This window comes from Mustela nivalis (genome assembly GCF_964662115.1).
Source record: "Mustela nivalis genome assembly, chromosome: 17".
Lineage (NCBI taxonomy): Eukaryota > Metazoa > Chordata > Mammalia > Carnivora > Mustelidae > Mustela > Mustela nivalis.
In genome coordinates, this window is record NC_139036.1 from 51,004,931 (window position 1) to 51,022,785 (window position 17,855).

The 17,855-nt window shown below is 50.6% G+C and overlaps 1 protein-coding gene across 10 annotated transcripts in view; it reads left to right on the forward strand.

Moving 5' to 3' along the window:
* Positions 1–17,855, forward strand: part of ARSG (arylsulfatase G) — a 102,163-nt gene that overhangs the window by 64,742 nt on the left and 19,566 nt on the right. For all 10 annotated transcript variants that reach the window (XR_014305057.1, XM_082708284.1, XM_082708283.1 and 7 more), the window contains 4 exons: positions 572–683; positions 3,244–3,381; positions 10,590–10,786; positions 11,714–11,794. Coding sequence is in view for 9 of the 10 variants with exons in the window: in XM_082708284.1 (XP_082564410.1) it covers positions 572–683; positions 3,244–3,381; positions 10,590–10,786; positions 11,714–11,794 (528 nt within the window). In the remaining variant the exon portion in view is untranslated. The remainder of the gene's footprint in view (positions 1–571; positions 684–3,243; positions 3,382–10,589; positions 10,787–11,713; positions 11,795–17,855) is intronic.

A 17,855-nucleotide genomic window follows, 5' to 3' on the forward strand; every position in this document is an offset into this window, starting at 1 on the left:
ACCCACTATACATTTGTGTCCCTGGACCAGATCATCTCAAAAAGCCTGCTGGCTTGGGTACTCTGAGGTTTCTTGATTCCTGTCTCTGAGTTCATTTGTGTCTCCTCCTGCTTCTTATACCCCTTCCCCGATGTACTGTCCTGGTGCTCCTTTACCCTCATTCAGATACACCCTCTTCCCGTGTAATCTGCATATCTTCCCTTCAGGCCCTTGCAGGCCCTTGTTTATGTCTACAGTGCCATGCCCGTATCTGATTTTCACCAGCTCCTTACTTGATGTGTTCCTAAGTGCACTGGCGATTGGAGGGGTGCCACACGTCTCTCCACTTCCTCCCACTCTGGGTTAACTCTAATCCCAAGATGTTTGGCAAAGCTAGTCTTACAGCCAGAACCCAACAAAGTGTTTTCTTCGCATACTACAAAGGGATATTAATCAAATCCTCTTTTAATTACATACTCCATAGCCCTGCAGTATTAAATCATGGAAAATTAAATTTTTGTCCTGGGTGTAAGAATGCAGACTCATAGAACAGAAGGCAAGTGGGGGTGCTCACCAGTTGCTTCTCTTCCAGGTTTTGATTACTACTTTGGAATCCCATACAGCCATGATATGGGCTGCACGGACACCCTGGGCTATAACCACCCTCCTTGTCCAGCGTGTCCACGGGACGATAGACCAGCAAGGTAATCCCATTCAAACAACTGGCAGTGGGCTCCAGAGCAAGGTGAAGTCCCCAGGGTATAGTCCAGTAGGTGTCAATGAGGAAGGCCACAGGAGAGATTTAAGTCAGTAAAAAAGAGTAGGTTTAGTGCAAATTGGCGTTATTTGCATGGAGTGTAAGCAAACTTTTAGCAAGGGTTAGGTCAAAAAATTATTTCATTGGAATTGTGCGGTTTCCTTGGATTGTTTAGCTCAGCTGGGTAGGGCCTGGTGCTGCCTTGGACTTACCCATGTGGGGTCTCGCTCTACCTCTGCCTTCTGGCTTTGCTGCCAGGCCACTCACCTGGCCTAGACACTGGATGTAAGAGGGCTAGAGAGAGGGAGAAGACACTCAAGGCTCCTTACAAGCTTCGCCACCCCCCGCCCCCTGGTAAAGAAACCAGCATCTGGCTTTGAAATGCCGTGCTGTCACTCTGCCGGATGCTTTAAAATCCTCTTCCATGGAATGGGGAAATGCTCAGGATACTGGTACATGAAAACAGCAGGAGCCAACTCACAAGCAGTGTGCTCTTAGCTGCCTCTGTGTCCATAGCTTCACAGCCCAACTCAGAGGGAGGAAGCCCGAAGCACTAACAGTGGCTCATTCCCTCTGGTTGCGGGACTAAGGGGTTTTCATTTCATCTTTCTTTCTTTTTGTATTTTCCCAATATTCTGCAATGAGTGTGCAGTGTATTTAATATCAGAAAAATATGCTAGACTTTACTTAGGCAACAGAACAACACAAACCAGGTGTTCCTGTTTCTCAGCCCACGAACTGCGGTTATTGATAAGGTGACGGGTGTCTGAGCCCCTGGGGAAGGCAAGTCTCCACTGGCTCATTAATAACACAATAGCTAATATAATAACGGCCACATACTGAGACGTCGTCACAGTGTGGGCACCCTCCATGCTTATCCGCAATCCACATGACATTGTGCGAGGCAGGTATTTGGCCTGATTTTAGAAGTGAGGACCCTGGAAAGGTACAGGTAAGGACCCGCTTGCCCAGGTCACCCTGCAGCTGTAGGAGGTAGAGCTGGTGATTCCAGTCAGAGTCCTCCTGAGTCCAGAGCCTGTGTGCCACTCAGACTGTGGTTGCTGGCCCAGCAGTGTGGCGGTCGTGTGTGCTTGTCAGAAAAGCAGGATGTCAGACCCCCACTCCCCCCAGGCCCCAGTCTGCATTTTCACCAGATGCACAGGGGATTGTGTGCATGTGGCAGCAGGAGAAATGATGCTATAGCTCGTCTCTCTGCCCTCCCTACCAGCCGCCGCCCATGGGCCACAGTTGGCCGTATCGTGGCCTGCCACATGTCAGCCGGGCCCCTTTAAATCCATGTTAAATCAGAAAATAAAGGGTTGGCTTAGTGGGGGTGAGGTTGCAGGGGAAGGGGAGAGATTGTAGGTAATGGTGGAGTTGCCACAAATTCATAACAACATGAAAAACTTGACACTGACAGTGAGGTTAGCATTAGCATGCCTATTATGGAGATAATCCTTTTTCCCTTTTCCAAAACCTGTGGCCCTTGGCGATTATTTACCCCAGTCTGACTTGTCTCAAGCTTTTGGAAGGGAGTGTGTGTGCATCTAGGTATGATGGGGGATTTTCTCCTCTTTCCAGTCCTTCCTGCCCCATGAGGACAGTTTCCCTCCCTGAGATGCCCCTTGTTCCCTCTTCTCTCCCCGTGGTTCCCAGCTTCTCTCCCGGTGCTCTGTGGGGTTCGGGTTGGAAGGCCGAGGGTTGATGGCATTGCTCATATGCCGGGTAGCGTGCAGAGCACTAACACTCAGCTGTCTCGTTTTGTCCTTTCAGGACCTCATCAGAGGGCGGGGGCACACTTGAGATAAGGAGAGTCAGGTTCTGAGAGCTTAGGTAACTCGCCCACGGGTCACGGCCAGAGGTATTACTCAGCCACTCATGTGGGAGCATTCATAGGTCGGTTCATCTCCAGCTCTAAGACCATAGACTTTGTTTTTTGTTCAGGAGCTATAACTGGTTTGACTCCCACTTTTTCCAGTGGCTAAAGCTTCTCCAAATTTTCCAAACATGGTTGAGATGTTTAAACTGTCCCCAGCTCCCTGGGTTACAATCAGATGTCAGGTCACATGAAGTCCCAACAGTTGACCTAGGAAAGCGCCCAGCATCGTGCCCTGTAGACAGAAGCCATCATTTAGGGAGGTCTGCGGAAGAAGCCAGGGATGGCGGCTATTGGTTGGCTGTGGGACTCAGCTTGAGTAATTTAGTTTGTCTGGACCTCAGTTTCTTTTGCAACAAAATGGGATAATGTCTATAGCTCAGGGAAGTCTTTGTGAGCTTTGCAGAGTGGCCAGACTTGTGCAAGGAGCGTAAAAGTCTGTTAGAAGGAAAGGGAAGAAGGTATTTTATTGATTTTGTCCTGGAGGAAATGACAGATGGGAAAAATCATCTGGGGCAGGTTATTAAGTGTTTTGTGTTCATGCACATCGCATCGCTGCATAAAAGCATTTTCTTCGACATGACGGCTACTTAGGTCATGGAAATGAATACCATCTGTGGTTTCCACACAGAAACCTTGAGAGGGACTGTTACACCGATGTGGCCCTTCCTCTCTATGAAAACCTCAACATCGTGGAGCAGCCCGTGAACCTGAGCAGCCTGGCGCAAAAGTATGCCGAGAAAGCTACCCAGTTCATCCAGCATGCAAGGTAAGAGCCCCCTGGCTCCCCGGGGCTGCCCCCTGACCCCCCACCCCGCATGTCCCCTGGCCTCAGGGCCCCCGTGCTGGAGTTCCTTTGCGCAACAAAGATGGATGCGTGTCTGTTCCCTGGAGAACAGTCTCCCCTGGGATCTGCAGGCCTGGGTGAGAAGCTCTGCAGGTATCTTCCGAGAGTTCCTGGGAGCTTTCCCCATCCTGGCTCAGATAGTGCTCTGTTGTCATTATCATTCTCTCCTCTCCTCTAAGCTCCTGGACGTAGGGCCCGCCACTGTGTTCTAGGCACTCAAGGCATTTGTTGATTCATTAATTGGCAGGGTGGATTAGCTTCGTACTGCTGCGGTAACAAACGCACTGCCGGCTGACTGGCTAAAACAGCAGCAGTTTACTCTCCTCCAGATCTGGAAGCTGGACTCCCGTAATGAGTCCAATGGGGCTAAAATCAAGGTATCAGCGGGGCGATCCTCTGGAGGTTCCAGGGGAGGAATGTTTCTTGGCTCTTCTGTCTTCTCTTCTGGCCTAGGGCTCCACCATTCTCATCTCCCCTTCTATCATCCCTTTGTGTTCTTGTCTTCTGTAGTCAAATCTCCCTCTGCCTTCCTCTTTTAAGGACACTTGCAGTTATGTGTAGGGTCTTCCAGCTGAATCCAAGATCATCTCCCTATCTCCAGATCCTTAATTCAGTTTCACCTGCAACGTCTCTTTTGCCATAACATGTAACACTTGCAGATTCCTGGGATGGGACCCAAGATACCTTTGGGGGTCATTGTTCAGTGTAACACACACGGGCTACAAACTCCAGCATCTGCAGGGCCCTGGTAGCTTCGGAGGGAAGCAGGCTAAGTGTAAGGCATTAAGGAGAGATAGGGCTTATGGTGAACTTGAAAGCACAGGCCCCCTCTAAGGGAACATCTGCTACCTGCCTGGGTAGGTAGCTCTGGCTGCCTGGGGCTTCTTTAAGGAATGGGAGCCGAGACGGTCAGATCCTTCTCTTTCACAAGACACATGAGCTACCTGGCCCATGTGTGGAATCTCCTGATATTTAAATGTTAGAACTGACTCATGAAGAATAACAAAACACTGAAAGCAGAACCATGCCTCACCCCTGGGTGCGCACCCCCAGGCAGTGGGGTGCAGGCCTGTGCCCACTCCGGGTTGCCTCACCCCTCCCACCTCGGCCTCACCCGACCCTTCACAGCTGCTTTTGCTCTGGCCTCTTCCTAGCCTGGGTGTGCTCGGCTCATCTTTCTCCCAAGACTGCAAACTCCTCCAGGGTGGTGGGATATCTTCCAGCAGGTTCTTTGGTATTCCCCACAGCCTTAGCCTAAGAAGGCAAGAAGAAACCTGTTGCATGCCTGTCTGCTTGTGCAGAATTAAAAATGGACTCCACCTGCAGATCACTGAGCATATCGGTCCTTGACTGTATAAGAATCGCCCCAACCCCTTGCTCAGCCACAGATTTTTCTGGAGAGCAGGACAACAGGCAGAGCAGAGGCAGTGATTTATTCCTAATCATAAAACCTCCTTTTGGCCTAAATCTAGAGATAGCCTATTGGGGCTTCAAGGATCGCAGCTTAAAAGTTTTCAGGGCTTTCTGAGAAATGCTGGCTTTTTTCCCCAGGTAGTGGCTGATATGAAACAGGCAAGCCCCTCTCCCATCTGGAGGGTTGAACACGTCTCTCTGCTCCTTAGAGCTTGGAGATGGTCCGTATCCTTGTGTCCCGGACAGGTGGATGCTTCATGGCTGGTAGGGACAGTTCAGTCCTCAGTGCTTGGGACAGCACAGAGCCCTCAGAGGAATGGCAGCCCGCTGGGGACGAGGGAGGAGCCCACATGCTCTCATGTGGGCACAGTGCTCTTCATCCACCAGTTAACTAATCACTTACAAGACAGACAAATCCATGAACAACCTCCTTATCATATGAAAAAGGTGAAGCGTTTCCTAATTTATTAATTAGTTATTAAGTAAAAAGTCACATGAATCCCTTTGCCTTTTGACCTTATGGAAAAGAATCCTCAGGCGTGCTGATTTCTTTAGGATTTGACTTGCCAATTCATCCTTGATTTTTGGAACACCAGCAAGAAGGGGCCCCTAGATCAGCACTCCTCCACTGTGACCCTTGCCCCCAGGGCCAGGCCCTCCCCCACCTAGGCCTGTGTGTCAAAACTACTAGGAGTCACAAGAGTGAGGTATCCTGCTTCCCCATGCAAGAAGCCCTCCCGTGACTTCTGCAAAAGTTTCTACTTAGATCATTAGATGTATTTCGACCCCTGACCTGGCAGCATGCCCAAAGCTAACCCTTGATCTGGATGTTTCAAACAGCCCGGAAAGCTCTTAACTGACAAAAAAGAGAGAAGATGTCATAGGCTCCTGGGTCACGAAGCTGCCAGTCCTGTTGCCGCCCCGCCGCCTCAGGGTCTGGGATGGTATGCTGAGCCTGCATAGGGAATTCAAGTGTGCTGGGCCTAGGCATAAGCAACAGCTCAGGATATCTGAAATCAGAGTGAATAGTCAACACGACAGAGCATTCCTCATTCAGAACTAGGTCCCAGAGGGGCACGGGTGACAGACAAGCCCCCCTGCCTCTCTGGGCTGGAGCCAAGGAACCATATCAAAGTCTTGATTCCCTCCCATACTTGACTCCTTGACCCTGCCCCTGCATCACCCTCCCCCTGCTCGTCTGCCTCTCACCTTCCATTCACCCAGCGCTCAGCTGTACGCACCAACCCGGCACCTGCATCAGGGCTCCGGGTTCAGGAGAAGCTCATGCCCACTCCCCAGCCCCTTCTTTCCCCTCTCTCCTGTGCCAAGGCGCCGATGAATACAGAGTGAGGCAAAGAAGGAGCTAAGGAGCAGCTGGGCAGTGGGTCTGGAGTCGTCTTCTCCTGCAGCTTCTCCCTGGTGCTGTTCTGCCTGCCCCCAGTGGCCACCTGCACAGCCCACCTGTAGCCCCTGGGCTGTAGGCCTCACCGTCGTAGGGATCTCTTGCCTCACCTGAGACCCAGCTTGGTTCCCCCATGACACCGTCCCACAGCACCCTTGTATGTAGTTCTTCTCCATTACTGCTATTAATTTGTAAGTAATTATCTGATTCAATTTTTAGTTGCATTTTTCTCTCCTGTTTCCAATCCGATGTGAAGCTCTAAGAAGGTAGAAATCCTGTTATGTTCCTGGCTCTATCCCCAGTGCCGGGGGCCTATTTAGAACTTAATAAATATTCACAGAATGAGTAACGAGTGAGTGATTTTATCTCGCCCTAAAGATGTGCCATGTTGTGCTAGGGGTACAGACGTGAATTAGATCTGTCCTCGCTTTTGAGTGGCTCGCAAGCTAGTAGGGAGCAGATTTGTGGAAAGCCGACTTTCACCCAGTGTGTATCATCAATGCTGATGAGGACGGTGAGGGAGGGGGACGACGGGCAGGCAGCAGGAAGCCGTCCGTGATCTGGGAGCAGAGGAGGGGTGTTGGCTTTTGAGCTAAAACTTAAGAATTGAGTAAATGTTTTTAGGCAAGATACCAGGAAGTTACTGCCAGAGAGGAATTTCATGACCAAGTCACAGGAGGGCAGAAGGTGAGGTGTTTGAGAAGCTGGCCTATATAGGAAGAGTCTCTGGGCAGGAAGAAGGTTAGGGCCGGAAGGGACCCAGGTTGGGAATGGCCTCGAATGCTGGGCTGCTGGGTGGGGCTGCAGTGGAGCCCCCGTGTGCTTCTGAACAAGGACCTGGGTTCACGTCTGGCTTTGAGAACAGTGTCTTGAACACTGAAGCCCAGAGAAAGATGGAGAAATGTGGAGGCAAGTCCATTCCAGAGAGACCCTTTGTCCAAGCCGGAAGCCAACCAGGCAGATGCCTACCCCTCCCGGTTCCACCTGCAGGTCTGGCTCTCTGGCCAAGTGCATACTGGGGACCTTTTCTGAGAGGTCTTTTCTAACTCAGCTCAGATGATTTTGTCCATAGTTGGCTGTCCTGGGTTTTAATCTGTAGCACGCCTTCGTGCCGTGCCCCATCCTCTCTCTCTTGGAATGTCCCGACGTCTGACTTTGTTTTTCTTCTCTGCTCACTCACTACTCCACTCGTTTTGCCACACCAATTATGTGTCCCCTTTAGAAATCTCTGAAAACAGAGACAAACAAACAGAAAAAAAAAATCACCCTGAATGCCACACCCCAGACATAATACCCTTTTGGTAGATTTGAGCAAGTTCTTCTAGCCTCATTCTGTGTTGGTGCCTAAACATACATATGTGTGTGTGTGTGTAATATATATCAAATACATGTATTATATATAATATATAATAAAATATGTAATAAGTATATAAATATATATTTAAATATATCAAAAGACATAATCAGCTTTTCTTTTCTAGAAAGCAGCAGACTTCCTCCACTCCTTATGATTATATTACTGTTTTTATGTGCAACACAGCAGCGTACTGCAGGGCTGGCTTGGGGGATAGGTGCACCCAAGGAGTCAGTGTGCATGGTTTCCGCGTGATGCTGTCTCCCTGAGTTCTAGCGTGGCATCAGGATGTGGGTAAAGAGGTATACCCTGAGCACCACACATCATGTATTATTCAGAATTGTCAATAACAAGGCTATCATTAATTAACTATAGGCAGTTAACAATCACAGCTCTATGGGGGGGGGCGGGGTGAAAGCATCCCCATCGTAGAGATGACAGAAGTGAAGTTAATTGCCAAGGGTTGCACAGCCATGAAATAAAAATCCCAGGGATTTGGAGGCAGGGGACCAGAGCGTGTGCTTTCTGTCTGCAGCTTTTGTTTAGCCTGGCGTACGTCTCTCAGCCTCTGGCCTGGGGTGCTGACAGGACTTTGATTAAAGGTGGAAGCTTAGAGACTCATGATGGGGATGGGACAAAGTGTGGGCAGTGGAACCTCCCCCACCCCCCACCTGGTAAATAAGTAACAACCAGCACTCTATGGCGGGGCAGGGAAGCCCTGATTTGGAACATTTGTCCATTTCTGTGGTGTGAATAGTCTCACATTGGCTAATTTCAGGCCACAAACAAGATGTCACCAAATGTGGATTTGGTAAGAGATGCGCTAAAGGACACGGTCAATGGCCTTGGCACCACACAGATGCAAAAGATAATCTCAAGGCATGCATAGTAGCAAAACATAGCGGAATAATCAGGAAGCGATAAATTGTAAGAATTTATGATTTCGGCTTGTCACATGATTTATTTCACTATAAGCTGATATCGTTTAATTTTTAATGATGATCATGTGTAACAACTAGCTTGCAAAATCCCTGGAGCTGGACCCCACTTGAGCTGCACACCACTGCCACGTGGTGTCTACCTGTTAGAAACAGGAGCCCCCTCTGGGTGGTTGCTGATCTCTGCCAGGGCACCTGGGGTGGCCGGTGGACTGTGGGCTGGAATTAGGCATTTAATCATTCTCTCAGCAGGATGTCCTGGCGCAGGACACAACCTATACAACTGTACATTATCATCCCTGGGAGAACAGGCAACAGACATGAAATCAGCACTAGCTGCCACCACATCCATCCACCAGGCTGAGCATATTCTCTATCTGTGCGGTCCAAGATGGTAGCCACCAGCCACCCATGGCTCCTGAGCATTTGAAATAGTTGGCTTGGATGACCGAAACACTGAATTGAATAGATAATATATATCATATAATATATAGAATTTTTATTTATGCCTATATAGTGATAAATAGACATAACATGGAACTGACCCCCTGAAGTGAACATTTCAGAGGCATTAAGGACATTCACATTGTTAGACAACCGTCACTGGCATCCATCTGCAGAACTTTTTCTCATCATCCTAAACTGAAACTCTGTGCTCATTAGAAGCCAGTTTCCCCTTCCCTCCAGTCTCAGTGTCCTGCTTCCTAGCTCTACGAAGTTGACCACTCTCTGGACCTTCTCTAGGTGGCATCCTGCAGTGTTCGTCCTTTGGTGCCTGGCTTTTTTCACTTAGCATAGCGTCTTCAAGGCTCATCTGTGCATTAGCTGGTGAGACACTGAATTCTTCATTTTATTTAGTTTTCATTCATTGAAACCTAAATAGCTGTACGTGAGACGTGGCTGCTGTATTGGGCGACGCGGCCCTAGAAATGTTGCCGAGAAACTGTCGGTTAAGATGGAGGTGAGGTCCTACTCGTGGGACTTGTGTCCTGACTTTTATGCCTGTTGACAATGAGAGCTGAATACAGGCACAGTCCTGGGAGTCAGGACGCGGGGAACAGTGCGTTTGAAGCCGAGCTGGGGACCACTCAGAGGACTTGACATGGGCTGGTGTAAATTGGGCTAAGCTAATACAGGGCCATTGTGAAACTCTTATCTCTGGGGGGGCGGGGAGGGGGGTAGCTGGTGTAGAAAAGACCCAGGCTTCTGTCACTTCTCTGTTCCAACGTAATAGATCCCCTAAAAGACACCCTGCCCAGCAGGTGTGGTCTATGGGGGCTCCGTGATATTCCCTGCAGTTTCAGAAGGGGCGAGGCTGGATCCTGGTCCTTGCCTGGGGGTGGGCGTGGGGGACAGTCAGGAAGCCAAGAACCTGGGCTCTCTCCATGCTCTGGAGGGGAATTGGTGGGGTTAGAATAGGAGCATCCAGCACCTGGGCGTCTAACAGGGCCTTGTTCTAGAGATTCCCGATGCTCACATGTGCCCTTGAAATTGCCTGTGGTCAATGCGAGTCATCCACTCATCTCCTAGAAAGGGCAGAGGCTGGGAATGAATGTAAGGGCCTGAAGGTTGCAAAAGAGCAGAGACAGTTTTAAACTACATCTACCCTGGATTCTAAAGTACAGCAGGTCAGCCAGATGGGAATTTGAATCCAGATTCTATCACTTGCTATTTTAGGTAACCTTGGGCAAGTCCCATCATCTCCCTGAGCCTCTGATGCTTCATCTGGGAAAGGGAACTTGAGGGTTACCACGACAGTGAATTTAGACAGCATGAATCACATTTAATAAGCTCCAAGTCAGTGACAGGGGACACTCACAATGATTACGAGGACTCCCAGTTTTTAACTGGCTAACCAGATGACCTCTACCTTCCCTAGGAAGGCTGTAGACCGATGTGTGCTTCCTGAGCATAGGGCCGAGGGTGTCCTGGGGCTCTTCTCTGAGGCAAAGGAGAGCCACAGAGACCCTTGACAAGCCTGCAGAGCCTTCTGGAAAATCACCTCTTGGCTCTCCCATTTCAGTGCCAGCGGAAGGCCCTTCCTGCTGTACATGGGCCTGTCCCATATGCACGTGCCCTTATCCAGAACGCAGCTCTCAGTAGACTCACAAGGCCAGAGGCCATACAGCGCCAGTCTCCGGGAGATGGACAGCCTGGTGGGCCAGATCAAGGACAAAGTTGACCACACAGCGAAAGAAAACACATTCCTCTGGTTTACAGGTGAAGTAGTCAAACCCAGCCAGCTCACTGAGATCTAATGGATAACCCTGCCCACCCCTGCTCTGAAGAGCAGAATCCGGCTGAGTGATCCTTTTTCACGGGGCAGGGGGCTTGCTTTGAACTTGGCGTCCTGCTAGTGTTTTTTGGCCTGAGTGCCGAACACCTGCCCACTGGGGCCTCTAAGGCTGAGCCGCTGGAAGAGTTTGCAGAGAGCAGGTACCCTGCCGGCCTCTTCTGTATTGAGTTAGGGCCATCTGGCAGTGACTTTGACTTTGCAAACCTGTGTAGGCCTTGAGTGGTGCTCAGGTTCCCTCCTCACCGTCTTCCCAGTCCCAAAGACTCCAGTCACTACCGGTCACCAGGTCATATCTTCTGGATGAGTGGGCTGAACTAGAGAGTTGTAGAAAGGACCTATCCAGGCATTGTGGGTCCTGGGTGCCTGTCTGGAATGGGGGCACTGGTTGCAAGCCCTGCTCTTGGGGCAGGCAGGGACTCGGGCGGGGACTCGGGCCGGGACTCTTTACCGTCTCTGAGCCTGTTTCCTCACCTACAAAACTGAGCTTACGGTAGTGTCTACTGCATACTGTGTTGGACGATCATGAGATCATGTCAGGGAGGCACTGGGTGCCCCCTAGGCGCTCAGGAAAGAGCTGCAGGGCTAAGGACGGTTATAAAACTATATAAAAGATAATAGTATCTAAGATGAGAATGTCCCCCTGGGGCTAACTCGGGGCAGGGAAAGCCCACCTCTATGAGCGCCCAGTAGAGGCAAGCCTCTTATGACAGGTCATTCTTCAGGGGCAGGGATGATACATGTTTTTAGAGATTCTTCTCTGACTGAGACAGGGTATGGGTCCAGGGAGAGAGAATTGGCAAAAGCATCCATGAGCCTGTCAATCGCTACATGTTGCTTCTTTTGGTTTCCAGGAGACAACGGCCCGTGGGCGCAGAAGTGTGAGCTGGCAGGTAGCGTGGGTCCCTTCACTGGATCGTGGCAAGTTCATCAAGGTAGGGACTCAGCTGGGATTGGCGCCTCATACTGGGGATGCTGAGCCCAGGCTGGCTGTGGGGTCTGTCTCTGGGAGGATCTGCTTCTCTGCAGGCCTTCTGGCTGGCCATCATTACGAAACCCAGAAAAGCTGTTCACCAGCCACCAGCTCCTGGAGAAGAAATCAATAGAGAGATGAGAGTTTCTACTGAGCCTGGCCACCCCACGTCCCACCGCCCTGGACTCCCTTGGGATGGGCCCTCAGTCCGACCTTCCAACAAATACGCTTCACCTTGACTTTCATCCCACTGCTCCTGCTCGTCCTCCTTGCTTCTTTTCTTTCCTTTTTTATTTTTTTTCAGTCCTCCGTCGTCCACTCCGTCGTCCATCCAACCAGGGATTCATTTCATCCATTCAGGAAACATTCAGGGCATAAATATGCAAGGTCTTTATACACATTATCCCTAACACCTCTATTTACATATGAAGAAGGAGAGCCTCAGAGAAGCTAATAACTTGACCAGGGTCACACATCTTGTGGGGGGGCAGGCTTGCTCCCTAGGTTCAAGTCAGTGAGCTCCCCACTGCATGACACTGCCTCTTTCCACTTACACCTTCCTCAGCGCCCTGCTCAGTGCCCATGTGCTCTGGGAAAGCTGCCCTTCAAGGATCTCCCTTTCTAAGACAGCTGCTGAGCTGGGGACAGTTTGGCAGTAAGGACCGAAGGCTTGGAAAATATGCCTGCTGATGCATCAGTTCTTCCTGATTAGCCAAGTGCACAGTAATAGATGTGAAAGGATGGTCATCACATGGGTTTTTTTAAAAAATAGTTGGGCTTTACCCAACTGTCCAGCGAGAGAAGAGTGCTTAAGGAAATGGTGATAAGCACATTTAAGGAAATTCTCGGGAACTGCTGGAATGATGCATATTATTGACCTGGAAACACTTGTCTTAAATACTCCTCAGTGAGTAAAGCAGGTTACAAAGCAATATATAAAGTTTGATTTTATTATATGAAAACAAGCATACTAATCCTCAGGATCAGTCTTGAGAGAGGTATCAAAAGTTAACAAGAAATTACCTTTGGGTGGGGGACGGAGGGTTTATGTGTGATTTTTTTTTTTTTTTTTTTGGTATAACAAACTGGTCTTATTTGTGTCCTAAATAATTAAAATAAATCTTTTTGAAGGCGGTTATATCCAGGGGATTCAGAGGTGGGCTTGGGGGATTCCCCCCTCCCCAGGCTGGGCTTTCCCACTGTCCAGCCTCCTGGGCTATGGCCTCCACTGTCTCCAGGTCAGAGGACACAAACTGCTTTTCCTGTTAGTCTGGCAGAATATCTGTAGTTACCTAGAAGCTAGAATGTTTGCGTATCTCATGTCTGGAAGTGCGACCATTGTCACTTTCAACCTGCCGTTGGTCCAGTCAGATCCCCGGAGAACTTCACAGGTGACATGTCTGTGGCCAGGTCTTGTGCCTGGAGCCTCAAGTTGGGGGTCAGGAGAACTGGGTGCCCCACTCCCTCCCCATTTGGTGATGGGTCAGCTTCATTTTCACCGGTTGTTTCTCTCCAAACGTAGCAACCGCTTTGACCAGTCTCATTCAGGAACGCTCTCCAGAGAAATGGGCAGAAAAAGCTGGCAGGCCGAGAGGAGGGTATAAATGTGCCTCGTCCTTGTAGCAGTAGGCTAGAGAGGCGGGGCGAGCCGGGAGGGGTTTGTAGCGGATTGTGATTGCTCCTCTCGCAGGCCACCGCTACTGGCTGCGGTGTTCAGTTGGAAAGCCTGAACGAACCTGGAGTCAGGACTCTTGAGGGTAAAATTCCAGAAGGCTCTGGAGATCTTGGCTGGGGTGGCTTGGCCTGCGTCAGTATGTGGTTCCTCTGGAGATAGCTCTCCTTTCCCTAAGAAGGTGACCTCTGATCTCCTATCTAGACCAGCCTTATCTTGTCTCTCTCCCCTTTATGAGACAGTTTGGAAATAGTGAGTTAGGTAATGCAATGGGGCATGGGGCTCTCTTCTTTGAGGGAAGTTCTTTGCCCCGTGAGAAACACAATTTTGAGGGGCGCCTGGATGGCTCAGTTGGTTAAGCTTCCAGCTCTTGGTTTTGGCTCAGGTCATGATCTCAGGGTGGGGGGGATTGAGTCCCGTGCCGGGCTCTCTGCTGACACAAAGGTCAACAATGCACCTGACTTTAAGGAGGGACGGTCTGGAGTAGTGTTTCCCATATTTTAATGCACAGACAGTCCCCTGGGGATCCTGCAGTTCAGACTCAGCAAGTTCGGTGTGGCCATGGACATGTTGCATTTCTAATAGGTTCCTAGGGGACACTGAGGTGGCTTGTCCAGGGATCAACTCCTGGAACCGCCAAGCCTGAATATCCATGCGGAAACCATATGGGCCTAGAACTTTCAGATTGAGACCAGTAGTTGCCAGACTGTGGTCCCAGACACGCAACAGTAGTGCAACCTGAGAACTTGTTAGATGCGTGAGTTCTAGGACCTCACCCTGGACCTACTGAGTCAGAAGCTCTGGGGTGAGATCCTGGCAATCTGTGTTTTACTGTGTCCTTCAGGTGATTTTTGATGCAGATGAAAAATCGGAGCCCTGCCTGTCGAGAGCTACCCTTTCTCGTATGCCAGACACCCTGGCCACACTTCAAGGTCTCGGAAGCCACATGTGGCTGGTGGTTGCCATATTGGATAGTGTGACTAGAGAACATTTCCGTCACTGCAGGCAGTTCAGTTGGACTGTGCTGGGAGCCTCCACTGACGTGGGAGATTATAATCCTGGATAAGGACTCCAAGAGAAAGGGGAGTGCAAGGGCATCTCCCTCACCAGGGAGGAAGACAAGAAGAGTTTCCCAAGTGGTTTGAGTTTCGAAGAATGAGTAGGCCATAGCTAGGGATTCGCAGGGGAGCTGCCCAGCAGCTGTGTTTGTGTCTGGAGCTCGTAGGAGTGAATAAAGCAGGGGGAGACAAAGCCAAAGGGAGAGCTAAGGCCAGAGGTCAAGGGTCTTTCATTTTCCTTCAGACCATTTTGGCCTTAATTCTAAAGAAATGTGGAATCTTGGAAAGGCTTTATGAGTCCAGGCGACGTGATTACATTTTATAGACTCTGTAACAGAAGATTAACCCTATTGACGTGTACGGTTCAGTGGTGTGGAGCACATTTGGCTGTGGGTGCAGCCCTCACCTCTGCCCAGCGCCCGGCCTTCCCTCCCCCAGTGAAAACTGCCTGTACCTTCAACACTTGCCGCCCACCCCCATCTCCCAGTCTTGCCAGCCCCTTGTTGAAGTTTAGAAGACCGTTCTTATGCCAGCAGGGCTGAGGGCGGGGCAGGGGGCAAGACTTGACTCATTTCCACCAAGCCCTGGAGGTTGACTGAGAACTGCTGGTGACAGAATCCCGGCAATGTCCCTGCATTCAAAGAATGCCAGGATAGGAGGACACCTCAGCAATCTTTATCCCAGCCACCCGGTCAGCCGCACAAGGAGACTGAGGCCGAGCAGGGTGGAGGGCTTTCCGCAGCCAGCAATTGGTCAAGGGGGCCGTGTCATTCGACCTCCACCAGTTCATTACTCAACCTGCCTGATGGTTCTTACTTATGGCCTGTTATACCCGGCTAACTGCTCAGCCTTCTGGAAAATCCTGTGCTGCTTCTTCGGACCCCATGGTCATCAAGGAAAATATCTTTGGCTCCTGGAATGGTGTGAATCTTTCTGAATCTGCAGGAGGCAGAAATAGAGAGGTGTGGGAATCCAGGGGCTTTGGAAGCCCCGTTGGGGCTTGAATCTTGACTCAGCTTAAGAATCCCTGACCACTGGGCCCCTCCCCTGGATAGCCCAGTTAACTCCCCTGTAAAGTGGGTTGTAGACCCTGCTTGCACTACAGCTGGGAGAGTTGGCTGGGGTACTGCCCACGCTACCACCCAGCCTTGTACGTGTCCTTTCCTAACCCCCGTGATTCTCCATGTCTTCGTTCCCGGCTGAAAGAGACTGGTCAGTGTTAATGTCTAGCCCCACCAAAGGCCATGGGCAACTTAAATAACATACGGGTGACTTTCCAATGTTCTGAGCTTCCGTCTTGCTCTGAAGCGGGATTGCGGTCTTCTCATTTCATACTCTGGTGAATTTGGATCTTTTTCCTTGGAGCATCTATTTTAGAATATGGGTATGCCAAGGGCCACCACAGGGTCTTCAGCCCAAGCCTGTTCCTTGTGGGATGGTTGGTTAACAGTCTGAAAGCTAAACTGGTCAGTATTACTGTCTGGCCCTACCAGAAATAGCCAGTAACAGATGACGATGAAAAATAAATGTGGTATCTCCAGGAAACAGTCGGACTTACCTGTTTGTGAAAATATGACTTCTTCCCCTCTGCTGCTCTAGATGTTGCTTTCACATAGGACCAGAAAATGGAATTTTTCACTGCTAAAGCATGTGTGTGTTGTTTTTCTGATCAAGCAGAGCTAAACTATTCAAGTCAAATAAAATTATAATATTAGTAAATTTTTAAAAAGAGAACACTCTTTTTTTGGGGCGAGGCATAAACACGTGTGGCTTACTGTGTGCCTGTGCCTGGGGGGATGGTGGTGGTGCACAGTACTGAATTCTTGGTGGAGAGGGGGCCAGGTGCCATTCTCCTCTCTTCTCAGGAAAGCCTGAAGGTGAACTTTGCCTGGGGTAAACACTTCCCCTTCCTCATTCTCCAAACCAGCTTCCCGTCTGGCTCCTCCACACCCCTCCTCCTCCTCCCTGCTCAGAATGCTGCTTGGGGGGCTCTGGGAAGTCAGGCAGACCCCTGTGTGAAGGGGCGAGGCAGGGGGGCTCAGGGAGGCTGAGGGAGGAGGGAGGCTGGGGGTCCCTCTGGACCACCTGCTCCTCATCCAGGTTCCTCTTCAGTGGGATGCCTGCACATCTTGCTGCAAGGGGCCGGTCTTGAGAGCAGATGAAAGGGTGAAGGCAGTCAATGTTTTCGCAACAGAGGAGGACAAACAGTACCCAGAGCCCTGCTTCTTTCTCCCTCTGGCCAGCCTGCTACGTCAGGCCACGCGCTGCCTACCCTTGTTCCTGGGGCCCCGGGCCCCCCTCCTTGTCTTCCCTTTCCTTTCCTGGCCAAGCTGCCTTGCTCAGCTGATGGGATGAGGCAGCGTCTCCTGGAGCAATGTCTTCGCCCTGTGCAGGAGTAAAGATGCTCCTCTGGGCTTGGCCTGCGCCCTGCAGGGGTGAGGAGAAACTGGACCAGGGAACTGGGGACAGAGCAGAACGCCCCTGCTTTCTTCCAAACCAAGAGGTCCTGAGGGGCATGCCCACGGCGGACACAGAGCCCCTCGGCCCCAGCGCAGCCCTGGCTTCCAGCAGCCGGCCCTCCCTTCCCCACTCCAGACCTATTTCCTACCCGGGACAGAACCAGCACCTTGTTTGTCCCCTAAGTGACTGCTCCTCTGTCTGGAAAATCTTTTCTTGTTTTATTTGAAGAGCAGAACTGTTCCTTCCTCCCCCTTGGTGATGAGGAAACATTCTGTTGAATTTGGCATCCTCAGCTTCTAGGAGACCTTGGTTGTTTGTAATTTGATGCTATCAGGTTGTTGCGTAAGCTTTCCCACTGGGAAGCAGGCTTGCATCCTGGGCCTTCTGTTCCGCTTGGGGCAGGGGGTGGGGTGGAGAAAGGTCAGAGGTGGGGCTGGGTGAGGGAGAGAGGGACACGGGATGCTGGCTGTTGGCCCTGGTTGGGGCGGGGGGTGTGCAGAGCCCGCTGGTGGAGACCCAGTGGAAGTCAAATTGTGTCTCCTTCTGGGACATTGGCCACCCGGCTTGGAATGTCCCCATCACTGTGTTCAAGGCCACCCCAGGCCAGCCAGAGTCCTCCGTCCAAACAGAGGCCGGTCTGCCCTGTGTTTCTAGAAAACTAGTATGCTACGGGTATCCTTGGCAAGGACACATACTTATATTTAGAAACGAAGCCTCCTTCTTTAGAAGGTTATAGAATGCCCACTGCTCAGGACAGGCACGTCCTTCTACCCGACTCACAAATACAAATGCCAGGCAGGTAATATACACGAACACATGTTTGTTTTCCTAAG